This window comes from Coregonus clupeaformis, chromosome 17, assembly GCF_020615455.1.
Source record: "Coregonus clupeaformis isolate EN_2021a chromosome 17, ASM2061545v1, whole genome shotgun sequence".
Lineage (NCBI taxonomy): Eukaryota > Metazoa > Chordata > Actinopteri > Salmoniformes > Salmonidae > Coregonus > Coregonus clupeaformis.
In genome coordinates, this window is record NC_059208.1 from 26775379 (window position 1) to 26791339 (window position 15961).

The 15961-nt window shown below is 41.1% G+C and overlaps 1 protein-coding gene and 1 long non-coding RNA gene across 4 annotated transcripts; one reads left to right on the plus strand and one right to left on the minus strand.

Annotated features, from left to right (window-relative positions):
• Positions 1-223: 223 nt before the first annotated feature.
• Positions 224-12425, plus strand: LOC121556081. 2 transcript variants are annotated; one of them, XR_006661896.1, is made up of 4 exons: positions 224-1108; positions 1363-1505; positions 10446-10582; positions 12230-12425. It is a non-coding gene; the product is annotated as an uncharacterized LOC121556081 (long non-coding RNA). The 2 variants fall into 2 exon arrangements; XR_006661895.1 differs by having other exon boundaries at positions 228-1084.
• Positions 12165-15554, minus strand: sult2st3 (sulfotransferase family 2, cytosolic sulfotransferase 3). 2 transcript variants are annotated; one of them, XM_041869955.2, is made up of 6 exons: positions 15295-15554; positions 13326-13534; positions 12986-13112; positions 12775-12869; positions 12464-12644; positions 12165-12291 (listed from the first exon to the last, which is right to left on the minus strand). In XM_041869955.2, exons 1-6 carry the CDS (start codon positions 15428-15430, stop codon positions 12176-12178), a joined length of 864 nt encoding a protein of 287 aa, XP_041725889.1. In that variant the 5' UTR covers positions 15431-15554; the 3' UTR covers positions 12165-12175. The 2 variants fall into 2 exon arrangements, with proteins under 2 accessions (XP_041725889.1, XP_041725888.1); XM_041869954.2 differs by lacking the exon at positions 15295-15554 and adding an exon at positions 14737-14954.
• Positions 15555-15961: the final 407 nt, after the last annotated feature.

The window sequence follows — 15961 nt, forward strand, 5'->3', positions numbered from 1 at the left end:
GATATGGAGTGTGTGATAGAGCAGTAATGAGTCAACCCAACACTCCGGCAAAGTGGAACTCTGGACTGTTGCATTGACAGGAGAGTCTGTAAGTGTAGGCTGTAATAACAAACATAAACATTATTTAAAATCTTTTGATGTCAAAAAATTCATAATAACTTGTATCTTCCAGGTTTGTGTGGCACCTTCTGTTCAATGTGCCTGTCAGATGGCTGAGAGGTATGGTGAATGCTTCTGTCTCCCCCTGCTGCCAACAACAATGATGATGATGCGCACAGCAATGAGAGAGATATACAACATCCGGGTGAGATAGCTAGTCTAGGACAGTGCAACAAACATAAAATATATCTGTGTATTATTGAATAGCTGCTTTTTATCATCACAGTGTTATTGCTGAACAACCTCATTGTCAATTTTGATAGCTTGGTTTGACTGTATGATTTATGTGTACTTATACAGTACAGTAGTCACCAAATAAGCAAACTATTATTTTTCTATCATCCCTCTGTATTTCTAGGCCAGCTTAATTGATGACTGGGCAGTGCACATGTTCTGTGGACCCTGTGCTCTATGTCAGATGGCAAGAGAGATGAAACACCAGCTGGGTTGAGATTGAAAGGCAATCAATCCATTTTAGTTTTGGGGGTCTGTGTATACCTAATGAAATAAGAAGAAACACACTGATGCCTTTATATTTCATACAGTATCTGATGAATTCCAAGTGAATAAGTCATGCATGGAATTTACAAAAAGGCCTAATAAACCTGCATGTACGATTATACAACTTTTGAAGGACAATTAGACTATTGTGCACAACCATAAAACGTGTTTTTGTTTATATTCTTGCACATGCAGCTGTCAATTTGACTATTGATTATTGTTTGTTGCTAAAACAATGACAAAGTAAAGTACAATTAATATACATGAGGAAATACTCTCACAGAATTTTCGATACATTTCCATAGTAATGGCAATGGATGGAGGCATGATCGTGGCTGTGGAATGCAATTTATGAACCACCGTTGCCTAGTAACATCCAAAGCGCCGAAGCGTGCCATAACCGTAAGCAAACTTTCTAGCTAAGGTAGGCTTGTTTGGTAACCTCTAGGTACGTTTTTGAAACGCAAAAAAAAAGTTTACTAAAAAGTAAACATTAATAATGTAAATGCATTACTTTGCAGATAATTTTATTTTCTAATATTTAAATTTGCTCAAGTGACTAGCTTATGTTGCTAGTAGCTAGCTAGCAATTGACAGCTAACGTTAGCTAGCTACAGTAGCTAGCTATCCGTATGAGCTAGCTAGCTAGAAGTAAAATGTAGGCCTATAATAATTGTGTATTAATTTATATTAATTGAGCAGGGTAGTTGCAGGAAATATGTGCAACGTATTTCAAGACGCCACTACAAGCCAACCAAGAACTTTAGCTGGGGGCCAGTTTGCCGGGATCCAGAAAAAGACATGGAGCTCTGGCGTGATGGATTGCTGTGTCGACAGAGATGTTTGTAAGTCAAGACTAGTTAGCTAGGTTTAACGGCTAGAATGGTACCTACACATTTTGATTGTTTGCATACTATTTGACTAATACAAGCCAAGATGTACACTCTACATATTTATTTAGACAGTGAAGCTAAAACTTTGAATTTGGCTCTATATCCCAGCATTTTGAATTTGAGATAAAACATGTTATATGAAGCAACAGTACAGAATGTCACCTTCTATTTGAGGGTATTTTCATTCATATCTGTTTTACCATTTAGAAATGAAAGCACTTTATGTACCTATCTAGACCCCCATTTGAAGCTGTCATATGTATTTGGACAAATTCTGAACACTTCTACATTAATGTGGATGCTACCATGATTACAGATACAGTGGGGAGAACAAGTATTTGATACACTGCCGATTTTGCAGGTTTTCCTACTTACAAAGCATGTAGAGGTCTGTCATTTTTATCATAGGTACACTTCAACTGTGAGAGACGGAATCTAAAACAAAAATCCAGAAAATCACATTGTATGATTTTTAAGTAATTCATTTGCATTTTATTGCATGACATAAGTATTTGATCACCTACCAACCAGTAAGAATTCCGTCTCTCACAGACCTGTTAGTTTTTCTTTAAGAAGCCCTCCTGTTCTCCACTCATTACCTGTATTACAGTGAGGGAAAAAAGTATTTGATCCCCTGCTGATTTTGTACGTTTGCCCACTGACAAAGAAATGATCAGTCTATAATTTTAATGGTAGGTTTATTTGAACAGTGAGAGACAGAATAAAAATAAAAATATCCAGAAAAATGCAAGTCAAAAATGGTATAAATTGATTTGCATTTTAATGAGGGAAATAAGTATTTGACCCCCTCTCAATCAGAAAGATTTCTGGCTCCCAGGTATCTTTTATACAGGTAACGAGCTGAGATTAGGAGCACACTCTTGAAGGGAGTGCTCCTAATCTCATCTTGTTACCTGTATAAAAGACACCTGTCCACAGAAGCAATCAATCAATCAGATTACAAACTCTCCACCAAGACCAAAGAGCTCTACAAGTATGTCAGGGACAAGATTGTAGACCAACACAAGGCTGGAATGGGCTACAAGACCATCGCCAAGCAGCTTGGTGAAAAGGTGACAACAGTTGGTGCGATTATTCGCAAATGGAAGAAACACAAAAGAACGGTCAATCTCCCTCGGCCTGGGGCTCCATGCAAGATCTCACCTCGTGGAGTTGCAATGATCATGAGAACGATGAGGAATCAGCCCAGAACTACACGGGAGGATCTTGTCAATGATCTCAAGGCAGCTGGGACCATAGTCACCAAGAAAACAATTGGTAACACACTACGCCGTGAAGGACTGAAATCCTGCAGCGCCCGCAAGGTCCCCCTGCTCAAGAAAGCACATGTACAGGGCCGTCTGAAGTTTGCCAATGAACACCTGAATGATTCAGAGGAGAACTGGGTGAAAGTGTTGTGGTCAGATGAGACCAAAATTGAGCTCTTTGGCATCAACTCAACTCTTCATGTTTGGAGGAGGAGGAATGCTGCCTATGACCCCAAGAACACCATCCCCACCGTCAAACATGGAGGTGGAAACATTATGCTTTGGCTGTGTTTTTCTGCTAAGGGGACAGGACAACTTCACTGCATCAAAGGGACGATGGACGGGGCCATGTACCGTCAAATCTTGGGTGAGAACCTCCTTCCCTCAGCCAGGACATTGAAAATGGGTCGTGGATGGGTATTCCAGCATGACAATGACCCAAAACACACGGCCAAGGCAACAAAGGAGTGGCTCAAGAAGAAGCACATTAAGGTCCTGGAGTGTTCTAGCCAGTCTCCAGACCTTAATCCCATAGAAAATGTGTGGAGGGAGCTGAAGGTTCGAGTTGCCAAACGTCAGCCTCGAAACCTTAATGACTTGGAGAAGATCTGCAAAGAGGAGTGGGACAAAATCCTTCCTGAGATGTGTGCAAACCTGGTGGCCAACTACAAGAAACGTCTGACCTCTGTGATTGCCAACAAGGGTTTTGCCACCAAGTACTAAGTCATGTTTTGCAGAGGGGTCAAATATGTATTTCCCTCATTAAAAATGCAAATCAATTTATAACATTTTCGACATGCGTTTTTCTGGATTTTTTTGTTGTTATTCTGTCTCTCAATGTTCAAATAAACCTACAATTAAAATTATAAACTGATCATTTCTTTGACAGTGGGCAAACGTACAAAATCAGCAGGGGATCAAATACTTTTTTCCCTCACTTTAACTGCACCTGTTTGAACTCGTTACCTGTATAAAAGACACCTGTCCACACACTCAATCAAACAGACTCCAACCTCTCCACAATGGCCAAGACCAGAGAGCTGTGTAAGGACATCAGGGATAAAATTGTAGACCTGCACAAGGCTGGGATGGGCTACAGGACAATAGGCAAGCAGCTTGGTGAGAAGGCAACAACTGTTGGCGCAATTATTAGAAAATGGAAGAAGTTCAAGATGACGGTCAATCACCCTCGGTCTGGGGCTCCATGCAAGAGCTCACCTCGTGGGGCATCAATGATCATGAGGAAGGTGAGGGATCAGCCCAGAACTACACGGCAGGACCTGATCAATGACCTGAAGAGAGCTGGGACCACAGTCTCAAAGAAAACCATTAGTAACACACTACGCCGTCATGGATTAAAATCCTGCAGTGCACGCAAGGTCCCCCTGCTCAAGCCAGCGCATGTCCAGGCCCATCTGAAGTTTGCCAATGACCATCTGGATGATCCAGAGGAGGAATGGGAGAAGATCATGTGGTCTGATGAGACAAAAATAGAGCTTTTTGGTCTAAACTCCACTTGCCGTGTTTGGAGGAAGAAGAAGGATGACTACAACCCCAAGAACACCATCCCAACCGTGAAGCATGGAGGTGGAAACATCATTTTTTGGGAATGCTTTTCTGCAAAGGGGACAGGACGACTGCACCGTATTGAGGGGAGGATGGATGGGGCCATGTATCGTGAGATCTTGGCCAACAACCTCCTTCCCTCAGTAAGATCATTGAAGATGGGTCGTGGCTGGGTCGTCCAGCATGACAACGACCCGAAACACACAGCCAGGGCAACTAAGGAGTGGCTCCGTAAGAAGCATCTCAAGGTCCTGGAGTGGCCTAGCCAGTCTCCAGACCTGAACCCAATAGAAAATCTTTGGAGGGAGCTGAAAGTCTGTATTGCCCAGCGACAGCCCCGAAACCTGAAGGATCTGGAGAAGGTCTGTATGGAGGAGTGGGCCAAAATCCCTGCTGCAGTGTGTGCAAACCTGGTCAAGACCTACAGGAAACGTATGATCTCTGTAATTGCAAACAAAGGTATCTGTACCAAATATTAAGTTCTGCTTTTCTGATGTATCAAATACTTATGTCATGCAATATAATGCAAATTAATTAATTAAAAATCATACAATGTGATTTTCTAGATTTTTGTTTTAGATTCCGTCTCTCACAGTTGAAGTGTACCTATGATAAAAATGACAGACCTCTACATGCTTTGTAAGTAGGAAAACCTGCAAAATCGGCAGTGTATCAAATACTTGTTCTCCCCACTGTATCTGTAATCATGGTAGCATCCACATTAATGTAGAAGTGTTCAAAACATTTTATATTCTTATTTACAATAAAAGTGATTTCAAAATGACATAATATATTATTCACCATTCTTTTCTATTGGGCACAATCCACAGTGCATTCGGAAAGTATTCAGACCCCTTGACTTTTTACACATTTTGTTACGTTACAGCCTTATTCTAAAATGGATAAACCCCCCCCGTCATCAATCTACACACAATACCCCATAATGACAAAGCAAAAACAGGTTTTTAGACATTTCTGGACATTTACAGTGGGGGAAAAAAGTATTTAGTCAGCCACCAATTGTGCAAGTTCTCCCACTTAAAAAGATAAGAGAGGCCTGTAATTTTCATCATAGGTACACGTCAACTATGACAGACAAATTGAGAAAAATAATTCCAGAAATTCACATTGTAGGATTTTTAATGAATTTATTTGCAAATTATGGTGGAAAATAAGTATTTGGTCACCTACAAACAAGCAAGATTTCTGGCTCTCACAGACCTGTAACTTCTTCTTTAAGAGGATCCTCTGTCCTCCACTCGTTACCTGTATTAATGGCACCTGTTTGAACTTGTTATCAGTATAAAAGACACCTGTCCACAACCTCAAACAGTCACACTCCAAACTCCACTATGGCCAAGACCAAAGAGCTGTCAAAGGACACCAGAAACAAAATTGTAGACCTGCACCAGGCTGGGAAGACTGAATCTGCAATAGGTAAGCAGCTTGGTTTGAAGAAATCAACTGTGGGAGCAATTATTAGGAAATGGAAGACATACAAGACCACTGATAATCTCCCTCGATCTGGGGCTCCACGCAAGATCTCACCCCGTGGGGTCAAAATGATCACAAGAACGGTGAGCAAAAATCCCAGAACCACACGGGGGGACCTAGTGAATGACCTGCAGAGAGCTGGGACCAAAGTAACAAAGCCTACCATCAGTAACACACTACGTCGCCAGGGACTCAAATCCTGCAGTGCCAGACGTGTCCCCCTGCTTAAGCCAGTACACGTCCAGGCCCGTCTGAAGTTTGCTAGAGTGCATTTGGATGATCCAGAAGAGGATTGGGAGAATGTCATATGGTCAGATGAAACCAAAATATAACTTTTTGGTAAAAACTCAACTCGTCTTGTTTGGAGGACAAAGAATGCTGAGTTGCATCCAAAGAACACCATACCTACTGTGAAGCATGGGGGTGGAAACATCATGCTTAGGGGCTGTTTTTCTGCAAAGGGACCAGGACGACTGATCCGTGTAAAGGAAAGAATGAATGGGGCCATGTATCGTGAGATTTTGAGTGAAAACTTCCTTCAGCAAGGGCATTGAAGATGAAACGTGGCTGTGTCTAAATACTTTTTTCTTTACATAGTTGAATGTGCTGACAACAAAATCACACAAATATTATCAATGGAAATCAAATTTATCAACCCATGAAGGTCTGGATTTGGAGTCACCCTCAAAATTAATGTGGAAAACCACACTACAGGCTGATCCAACTTTGATGTAATGTCCTTAAAACAAGTCAAAATGAGGCTCAGTAGTGTGTGTGGCCTCCACGTGCCTGTATGACCTCCCTACAATGCCTGGGCATGCTCCTGATGAGGTGGCGGATGGTCTCATGAGGGATCTCCTCCCAGACCTGGACTAAAGCATCCGCCAACTCCTGGACAGTCTGTGGTGCAACGTGGCATTGGTGGATGGAGCGAGACATGATGTCCCAGATGTGCTCAATTGGATTCAGGTCTGGGGAACGGGCGGGCAAGTCCATAGCATCAATGCCTTCATCTTGCAGGAACTGCTGACACACTCCAGCCACATGAGGTCTAGCATTGTCTTGCATTAGGAGGAACCCAGGGCCAACCGCACCAGCATATGGTCTCACAAGGGGTCTGAGGATCTCATCTCGGTACCTATTGGCAGTCAGGCTACCTCTGGCGAGTACATGGAGGGCTGTGCGGCCCCCCAAAGAAATGCCTCCCCACACCATGACTGACCCACCGCCAAACCGGTCATGCTGGAGGATATTGCAGGCAGCAGAACGTTCTCCACGGCGTCTCCAGACTCTGTCACGTCTGTCACATGTGCTCAGTGTGAACCTGCTTTCATCTGTGAAGAGCACAGGGCGCCAGTGGCAAATTTGCCAATCTTGGTGTTCTCTGGCAAATGCCAAACGTCCTGCACGGTGTTGGGCTGTAAGCACAACCCCCACCTGTGGACGTCGGGCCCTCATACCACCCTCATGGAGTCTGTTTCTGACCGTTTGAGCAGACACATGCACATTTGTGGCCTGCTGGAGGTCATTTTGCAGGGCTCTGGCAGTGCTCCTCCTGCTCCTCCTTGCACAAAGGTGGAGGTAGCAGTCCTGCTGCTGGCTTGTTGCCCTCCTACGGCCTCCTCCACGTCTCCTGATGTACTGACCTGTCTCCTGGTAGCGCCTCCATGCTCTGGACACTACGCTGACAGACACAGCAAACCTTCTTGCCACAGCTCGCATTGATGTGCCATCCTGGATGAGCTGCACTACCTGAGCCACTTGTGTGGGTTGTAGACTCCGTCTCATGCTACCACTAGAGTGAAAGCACCGCCAGCATTCAAAAGTGACCAAAACATCAGCCAGGAAGCATAGGAACTGAGAAGTGGTCTGTGGTCACCACCTGCAAAACCAGTCCTTTATTGGGGGTGTCTTGCTAATTGCCTATAATTTCCACCTGTTGTCTATTCCATTTGCACAACAGCATGTGAAATGTATTGTCAATCAGTGTTGCTTCCTAAGTGGACAGTTTGACTTCACAGAAGTGTGATTGACTTGGAGTTTCATTGTGTTGTTTAAGTGTTCCCTTAATTTTTTTGAGCAGTGTATTTGATTTAATCAATTTTAGAATAAGACTGTAACGTAACAAAATGTGGAAAAAGTGAAGGGGTTTGAATACTTTCCGAATGCACTGTAACCAGAAACACAACCAAAACAAACTGCAAATGCATCCAAATGCCTTATAGTGTATTCAATTTAGTCAAAAGTTGAATATTTAGTCCTATATTATTAGCACGCAACAACTACATCAAGCTTGTGACTACAGACTCAATTCAGTTTGCTTCCATATGGCTGGTTTCACATTTGTCTCCAAGGATCATAATGAAAATAATCTAAAACAATTGCTATGTGTATTTACAATCCCCTTTAATTTACCTAGCTCTTATCAATAGATCTTATCAAGTTGTAAATTACAGTGCATGGAGAATAGTGTTATTTTTTGTGCAAAAAAATGAAGTCGATGCTTGGTTTCTTTGTGCGTAAAGGTGGTGGAATTACAGTTGAAGTCGTTTTTCAACCACTCCACAAATTTCTTGTTAACAAACTATAGTTTTGGCAAGTCGGTTAGGACATCTACTTTGTGCATGACACAAGTAATTTTTCCAACAATTGTTTACAGACAGATAATTTCACTTATAATACACTGTATCACAATTCCAGTGGGTCAGAAAAATACATACACTAAGTTGACTGTGCCTTTAAACAGCTTGGAAAATTCCAGAAAATGATGTCATGGCTTTAGAAGCTTCTGATAGGCTAATTTACATAATTTGAGTCAATTGGAGGTGTACCTGTGGATGTATTTCAAGGCCTACCTTCAAACTCAGTGCCTCTTTGCTTGACATCATGGGAAAATCAAAAGAAATCAGCCAAGACCTCAGAAAAAAAATTGTAGACCTCCACAAGTCTGGTTCATCCTTGGGAGCAATTTCCAAATGCCTGAAGGTACCACGTTCATCTGTACAAACAATAGTACACAAGTATAAACACCATGGGACCACGCAGCCATCATACCGCTCAGGAAGGAGACGCGTTCTGTCTCCTAGAGATGAACGTACTTCGGTGCGAAAAGTGAAAATCAATCCCAGAACAACAGCAAAGGACCTTGTGAAGATGCTGGAGGAAACAGGTACAAAAGTATCTATATCCACAGTAAAACGAGTCCTATATCGACATAACCTGAAAGGCCGCTCAGCAATGAAGAAGCCGCTGCTCCAAAACCGCCATAAAAAAGCCAGACAAAGGTTTGCAACTGCACATGAATAGAACTGTTTGGCCATACTGACCATCGTTATGTTTGGAAGCCAAAGAACACCATCCCAACCGTGAAGGACGGGGGTGGCAGCATCATGCTGTGGGGGTGCTTTGCTGCAGGAGGGACTGGTGCACTTCACAAAATAGATGGCATCATGAGGAAGGAAAATTATGTGGATATATTGAAGCAACATCTCAAGACATCAGTCAGGAAGTTAGAGCTTGGTCGCAAATGGGTCTTCCAAATGGACAATGACCCCCAAGCATACTTCCAAAGTTGTGGCAAAATGGCTTAAGGACAACAAAATCAAGTTATTGGAGTGGCCATCACAAAGCCCTGACCTCAATCCTATAGAACATTTGTGGGCAGAACTGAAAAAGCGTGTGCGAGCAAGGAGGCCTACAAACCTGACTCAGTTACACCAGCTCTGTCAGGAGGAATGGGCCAAAATTCACCCAACTTATTGTGGGAAGCTTGTGGAAGGCTACCCAAAACATTTGACCCAAGTTAAACAATTTAAAGGCAGTGCTACCAAATACTAATTGAGTGTATGTAAACTTCTGACCCACTGGGAATGTGATGAAAAAAATAAAAGCTGTAATAAATCATTCTCTCTACTATTATTCTGACATTTCACATTCTTAAAAAAAAAGTGGTGATCCATACTGACATAAGACAGGGAATTTTTACTAGGATTAAATGTCAGGAATTGTGAAAAACTTGAGTTTAAATGTATTTGGCTAAGGTGTATGTAAACTTCCGACTTCAACTGTATTAGGGAATTAAGTCAAGGTCAGATTACGGCGTATCTGTAGACACACCTCTGCCACACATTCATTTATTCGAGCTCCACCTCAAACGAATAGTGGGTTAATAGCATGCTATTCTCATACTTAAATTCAAGGTCAGAATATGTATAGAGAGAAAAGTGCATAGAGAGAAAAGCGCATAAAAAGAGAATTACATTCAATTTACGCACGCTTAACTTGGGTCAGAATCTGGGCCTGAGTGAATATGCTAAAATACTTATGACCGTCAAATGGGGGGACTAGATACATAAAATGCATTCATTACTAAACGGTAAATCGTATATGTATGGAAACACCTTAAAATAAAATGTGACATTATGTACTCTCGCCTCATATAAAACATTTGTTATCTAATCCAAAATGTTGGAGTAGAGAGCCAAGTTAAAGTTTTAGCTTCACTGTCCAAATACGGTACATTTACAGAGGAGTGTAATTGGATCGGTTTCATTCATACCAACAGGTCTCTGTGGATTTTTCTGTCCATGCATTCAGGCCGTTAAGATGGCAGAGAAATACGGAGAATGTTTCCTACTCTCTCATGTTCCATGGACACATTTTATGTTGCGAACCAGCATTCGGGAGCGGTATAACATAGAGGTATGCATATGGCATGTTGCTGATTGTACAGCTGTATTGTTGAACATTTGCATTACCTGTTTCTCCACTACCCCATGCACACTATTCAGCATTATCTTTGTCCAGCATCAACTCAGTCATATAACAAAGCACTTTGGGACAGTGTCCTGGACTAAGATTAAGCTAAATCCTGGACAAAGAAATGCTATTTCAATGGGAATTCTCCATTGGCCATGCTTTTTAATCCAGGACTAGGTGTAATCTGTGTCCAGTAAATCAGCCCTTTGTGTTATCTGCCTCATCCTCACCCTGTCAGGGCCAGGGTTTAGGGACTGGTCGTTATAGGCCTACTACATAGGAATGTGAGAAGTTGATATCACCTTAGCCACCCTAATAATATGTCGATTTCTATAGGGAACCATTTGCGATGACTGGTGTATGACTGCTTTCTGCGGACCATGTGTTCAATGCCAAATGGTTCGTGAAGTCAATAAGGAGATTCCTAACTAACAGAGCCGGAAAGTGAATGCTGACCCCCGAAGTGTTGTCTCCCGCACCTTGTTATGAAAATGTTCATTAAATTGTTGCAGTGAGGACCCTCAAGTTTTTGTACAAGAAACTTCTTATGGTTACATTAGGACTGCTGTCATCTGAAGACTATGCCTGCAAGTCAACAAATGTTTTATGTTCCTGTGACTCTACAGCACTATGTGAGCACAACCCTTTATCCAAATCCTCAGCAGTAACAAAAAACAAGACACAGTATCATGTGACTCTCAGACGTATACAATGTGTAAGATAACTTACAGTATGTTTCTATTTATGATAACAGTCTGTTATTACCAGATTATGGCTCATTTAAATGTATTCAACTACTAGTTGTTTATATAAAAATGAAAATAAATGTGAAATAAGTACTATACACAAGAATAGTTCAGAAAGTTTCTTAAGTTCTTGTTTTTTTTTTACTTTTTGGATTATGTGTGTATTGTTATTGTATTGCTAGATATTACTGCACTGTTGGAGCAAGAAACGTAAGCATTTCGCTGCACCTGCAATAACATCTTTAGTTCTGTATACGCAACCAATAAACTTTGATTTGATTTGAAAGCACTGAGTTCAATCAAAATCAAAATCAAAATACTAACAAAGTGTAGACTAACACTGAAATGCTTACTTAACAATGCAGAGAGAAAAAAACATAAAAAAATAATTGAAAAAGAATAAGAGGAATAAATGCACAATGAGCAACGATAACTTGGCTATATACACGGTGTACCAGTACTGAGTCGATGTACTTGTATTTGGTTGTGTATAGTATAGGTGGTGTATTGTATTTGGTGGTGTTTTTAGATCAAACTTGACCTGGACTGGGTTTTCGTTCATTTAATTTCAATGGAATTAAGATGATTTTAGTGCTACAATGCTTTTGGGAAACCCAGCCCAGGTGCTTTTTATTGTCAGTGTACTGCTGAGGTTTCAGGGCACGGCTAGTGACGTTAAAGCCTATGATGTAGATGCACAGATGCCTTTAGAAAGTCAATTTGTTTTAATTTCTCCACAGTCTAACTGCCTGCAATGTCAAGAAAAGGCTGTCGGAAAATTTTCAGCTGTTCACTCCTCATCCCAAGGGAATTTAATGTTTGTTCCGTTCATTTCCTCTTTTAGGACTGCTGTGAATTTGGCATCCTGCTCAGGACTGAAGTGATTTTTCCAGTCCCCAGCAACCCCTGAAAGAACAAGGAGAATGTGCTTTAATTGAACTTTGAAATACATGGAAGCAAAGAGCGGTTGCAGTAGCGTATCACTGCATGATGAGAGAACATTACGCTACTAGCAGCATTCTGGGTTCCTATCCCACTGCAGGGAGTGATTATACCCTGTCTTGCCAGTTTCCACTACCTTTTCTAAGGAAGGGGGACTTGCTGCTATCCATGATCTCCTGTGGCACCAGGGAGTAGTTTGACATTGCGTTTGTCTTCATGTTGCTGAAACAGCAGTGGTTGGCTACACGGTCCAGAGTTTCTTCACTTAGGTCCCGACCAAGGAACCGTGAGAGGCGCTCCAGCACTCCCCGCAGGTCCTTCAGGAGAGAAACAAACATATGTTATCAGTTTGGCCTGGGGTTAGCCAAAGATTTAGCCTAGTTCACTATCCATTAGTCTGGTCAAGCAGCTCTGGGCTGAGGCGGTTTGCATTGATTGGTGTTTTACCTTGACCATTTCTTCATAGGTAATGTATAGGATTCGATCTCCCAGATCTGAATTTCGCCAGCTTTTTACATGGTCTGTCCACTTCCCAAACAACACTGTGTAGATAAACAAATGTTAATTGCAATCAAACCCAGTTACCCTCTTCTTTTAGTATGGACTTGTGGCATCAAATGGCCCCTCCCCTTTATTTATATTTCCTAGCATTTTTCACCTTGCCCAGAGAGAAACTTGTTTAGAAACTCAGCAAAAGTCCCAGGGTCATCCAGGAAACTGGCCATCTTGTGGAAGTGAAACGATGACACCATAACATCTTTTGGGTTCCGGGTAACATAGATGACCTAAATGAAAACAAATCAAGTCTTAAATATGAGTTCCATAGACAGACTTACAAGTGTGATAGATAAATTATAAGATAATTACATTGCATGTAGGCACATTTTTCCAATTGTTTCATTAATTTGCAATGCTGAAGTCAGTCCATTAAACGTGCTGCAAGAGTCTCTTCAGTTGTTACTGTCTAGTTGCTCTCAGTTCCTGGATCAGGGCCCTACCTTGGCTTTGGAGGGGAAAAAGGAGGGGGGCATGAGATGGTAGGGCATATGAGAGACCATTGCCCGTGGTGAGGGCAGACGGTCCAGAACTAGGGCTGCTCTTGTCTCCTCCAGCCAGGGAACCCGGTCCCAGTTGGGAATAGTTTGCACTGGAGTCAGGTCTCCTCCATTTAGGATTAAAGGGAGAATCTCTTGCATCCATGTGGTGCCTGGGAAACATTACCTTAATCAGTTATCTGTATTATTTTTCATTTCATTTTTTTAGCTTATGCTATTTCACAAAATAAAAAGAGAAGATGTTTTCTCATTATTGTGTCATTCATTATTGTGTAAAATTCTCTAGATGTCAGTGATGTCACACAACTGCATGTTTCTCGATTCTTCACTAGTTGGGACTTGCCTGGTCCAAGATCTGTTTGTGCTCTTGCCAACTCATTGCTCAATGTAAAGCTAAACGTGTTTGGCATGATATCATAAGCAGACTGGCAATCAGGCTTTTGGGACAGCTGATCTGAAACAAGAAACCTTTGTGTTGCGCAATCAGTGCTGCTGACCTAGAAATTCCATGGAAAAGTGGAAAGTCGGCTACTGCTACTAGGTTAAACACCACCAAGATCTGGTCTTAAGTAAGTTCTACTATAGTAATAAAAAACACATTAAAATTAATTTTTTGTCCAACACTAAGCCGCTCACAACTTTTTGAGATGCAATGCCTGGGCGACTAAACTGCATTGGTGTAAACAACTTCAGTAAAAATACTTTAAAGTACTACTTAAGTAGTTTTTGGGGGGTATCTGTACTTTACTATTTATATTTTTGACAACTTTTACTTCACTACATTCCTAAAGAAAATATTGTACTTTTTACTCCATACATTTTCTCTGACAACCAAAAGTACTTCCAACATTTTGAATGCTTAGCAGGACAGGACAATTGTGAAATTCATTCACTCATCAAGAGAACACGTGGCATCCCTACTGCCTCTGGTCAGGTTGACTCACTAAAAAACAAATGCATCTTTTGTAAATAATGTCTGAGTGTTGGAGTGTGGCCCTGGCTATTCATAAATGTTTAAAACAATAAAAATGGCGCCGTCTGCTTTGCTTACTATAAGGAATTTTGAACGATTTCTACTTTTACTTTCTATACTTAAGTATATTTTTGCAAATAGATTTACTTTTGATACTTAAGTATATTTAAAACCAAATACTTTTACTCAAGTAGTTTTGTACTAGGTGACTTTCACTTTTACTTGAGTAACTTTCTATTAAGGTATCTATACTTTTACTCAAGTATGACAATTGGGTACTTTTTCCACCACTACTAAACTGTAAATGACATGAAGCCAAACCAATTCTTAGCCTATCATTATTTAAATACAGTCAACTACTATAGTACAGTATGTTCTTACCAGACTTTGGGTAGGTCACTGTGAAAATATCTTCGTCCTCAACACTCATTTCCTCCGCGTATTTCAAACTTTCAAAAGAGTGAGTTTCTTTCGGACACAAAAGTCCGTGATAAACGATATATTTTCCATCATTCGCCATACTCAAACACAGTTTACAGAGTTAAAGTATGCTACCATTCGGCGAAAAACAACGTCAGTGCGTCTGTAAAGTGGGGGGGAGTGCATTCTTTTTTGTGCAATTTGTGCGCGGTTGCCAAGAAATTATAATAATTCACTCAGCAGATAGCAGCATAATTCAATGACAATAATGCACTAATAATAATAATACATAATAATTAAAATAAGAATTCCTCATACTATTACTACTACTAATAATACAATAATACACTATTTGAATAGATAGATTTGGACCCATCCAAAGACGCAGTTACAACACCAAAATTGGTTAAGTTATGTCAGGTTTTAAAATCATGTCAAGCTGTTCATCCCTGAATTTGAAAAAGGTGCCTAAAAGCTTGCAGATTACACTGAGATATGGAAATATATTGTATCAATTACCTGATTTGGGGTAAGTAATGGCAAACACATCCCTGTCCTGAACTTTGAAATCGTTGGCATATTTCAGACTCTCCTCATTGTGAACCACAGTTGGTAACAAAAGTCCATGGTGAAGAAAGTACCTGTCTGATGCCATGGCACAACTAGAACACACTCAGGTATAGCCTGCAGTAAAGTTCTGCCAGTTCAGCCCTGACCTAGAAGCATGTGTTTAATGCATCAATGCAAATGTGAGAGCGGAAACTATCCCTCCCTCTCTTGTAGCCATTTCTTGCAATAGGCCCTTTTCACGATGACGTCATCTAACTTCCGCCTTTCCGCGTAGCAGGTTAACTTCACTTCCGTTCGCCCGTAACCTGAGACTTCTCAACGAAAATACAACTGTTGACCACTAACTAGCAAGCTAGCTACTTGAAGAAATTCCAAAAGGTACGTTTAAGTTAAATTAGTAAAGTTAAGAGTAATAATGTTTACGTATATGCAATGGTTTGTAACTTGCTAACGTTATTGTTAATTCATAATTGTTCACTGCCTTAGTTACTTAAAAGTGGGCTAACGTTAGCTAACAACAACTTAGTACCAGATACCGATAACGTTAAAAGGTAGCGTTACATTGCTGCCTGGCTGTAATGTAACAAGTTTACTTAGCTAGCTATCTAACCCTTTG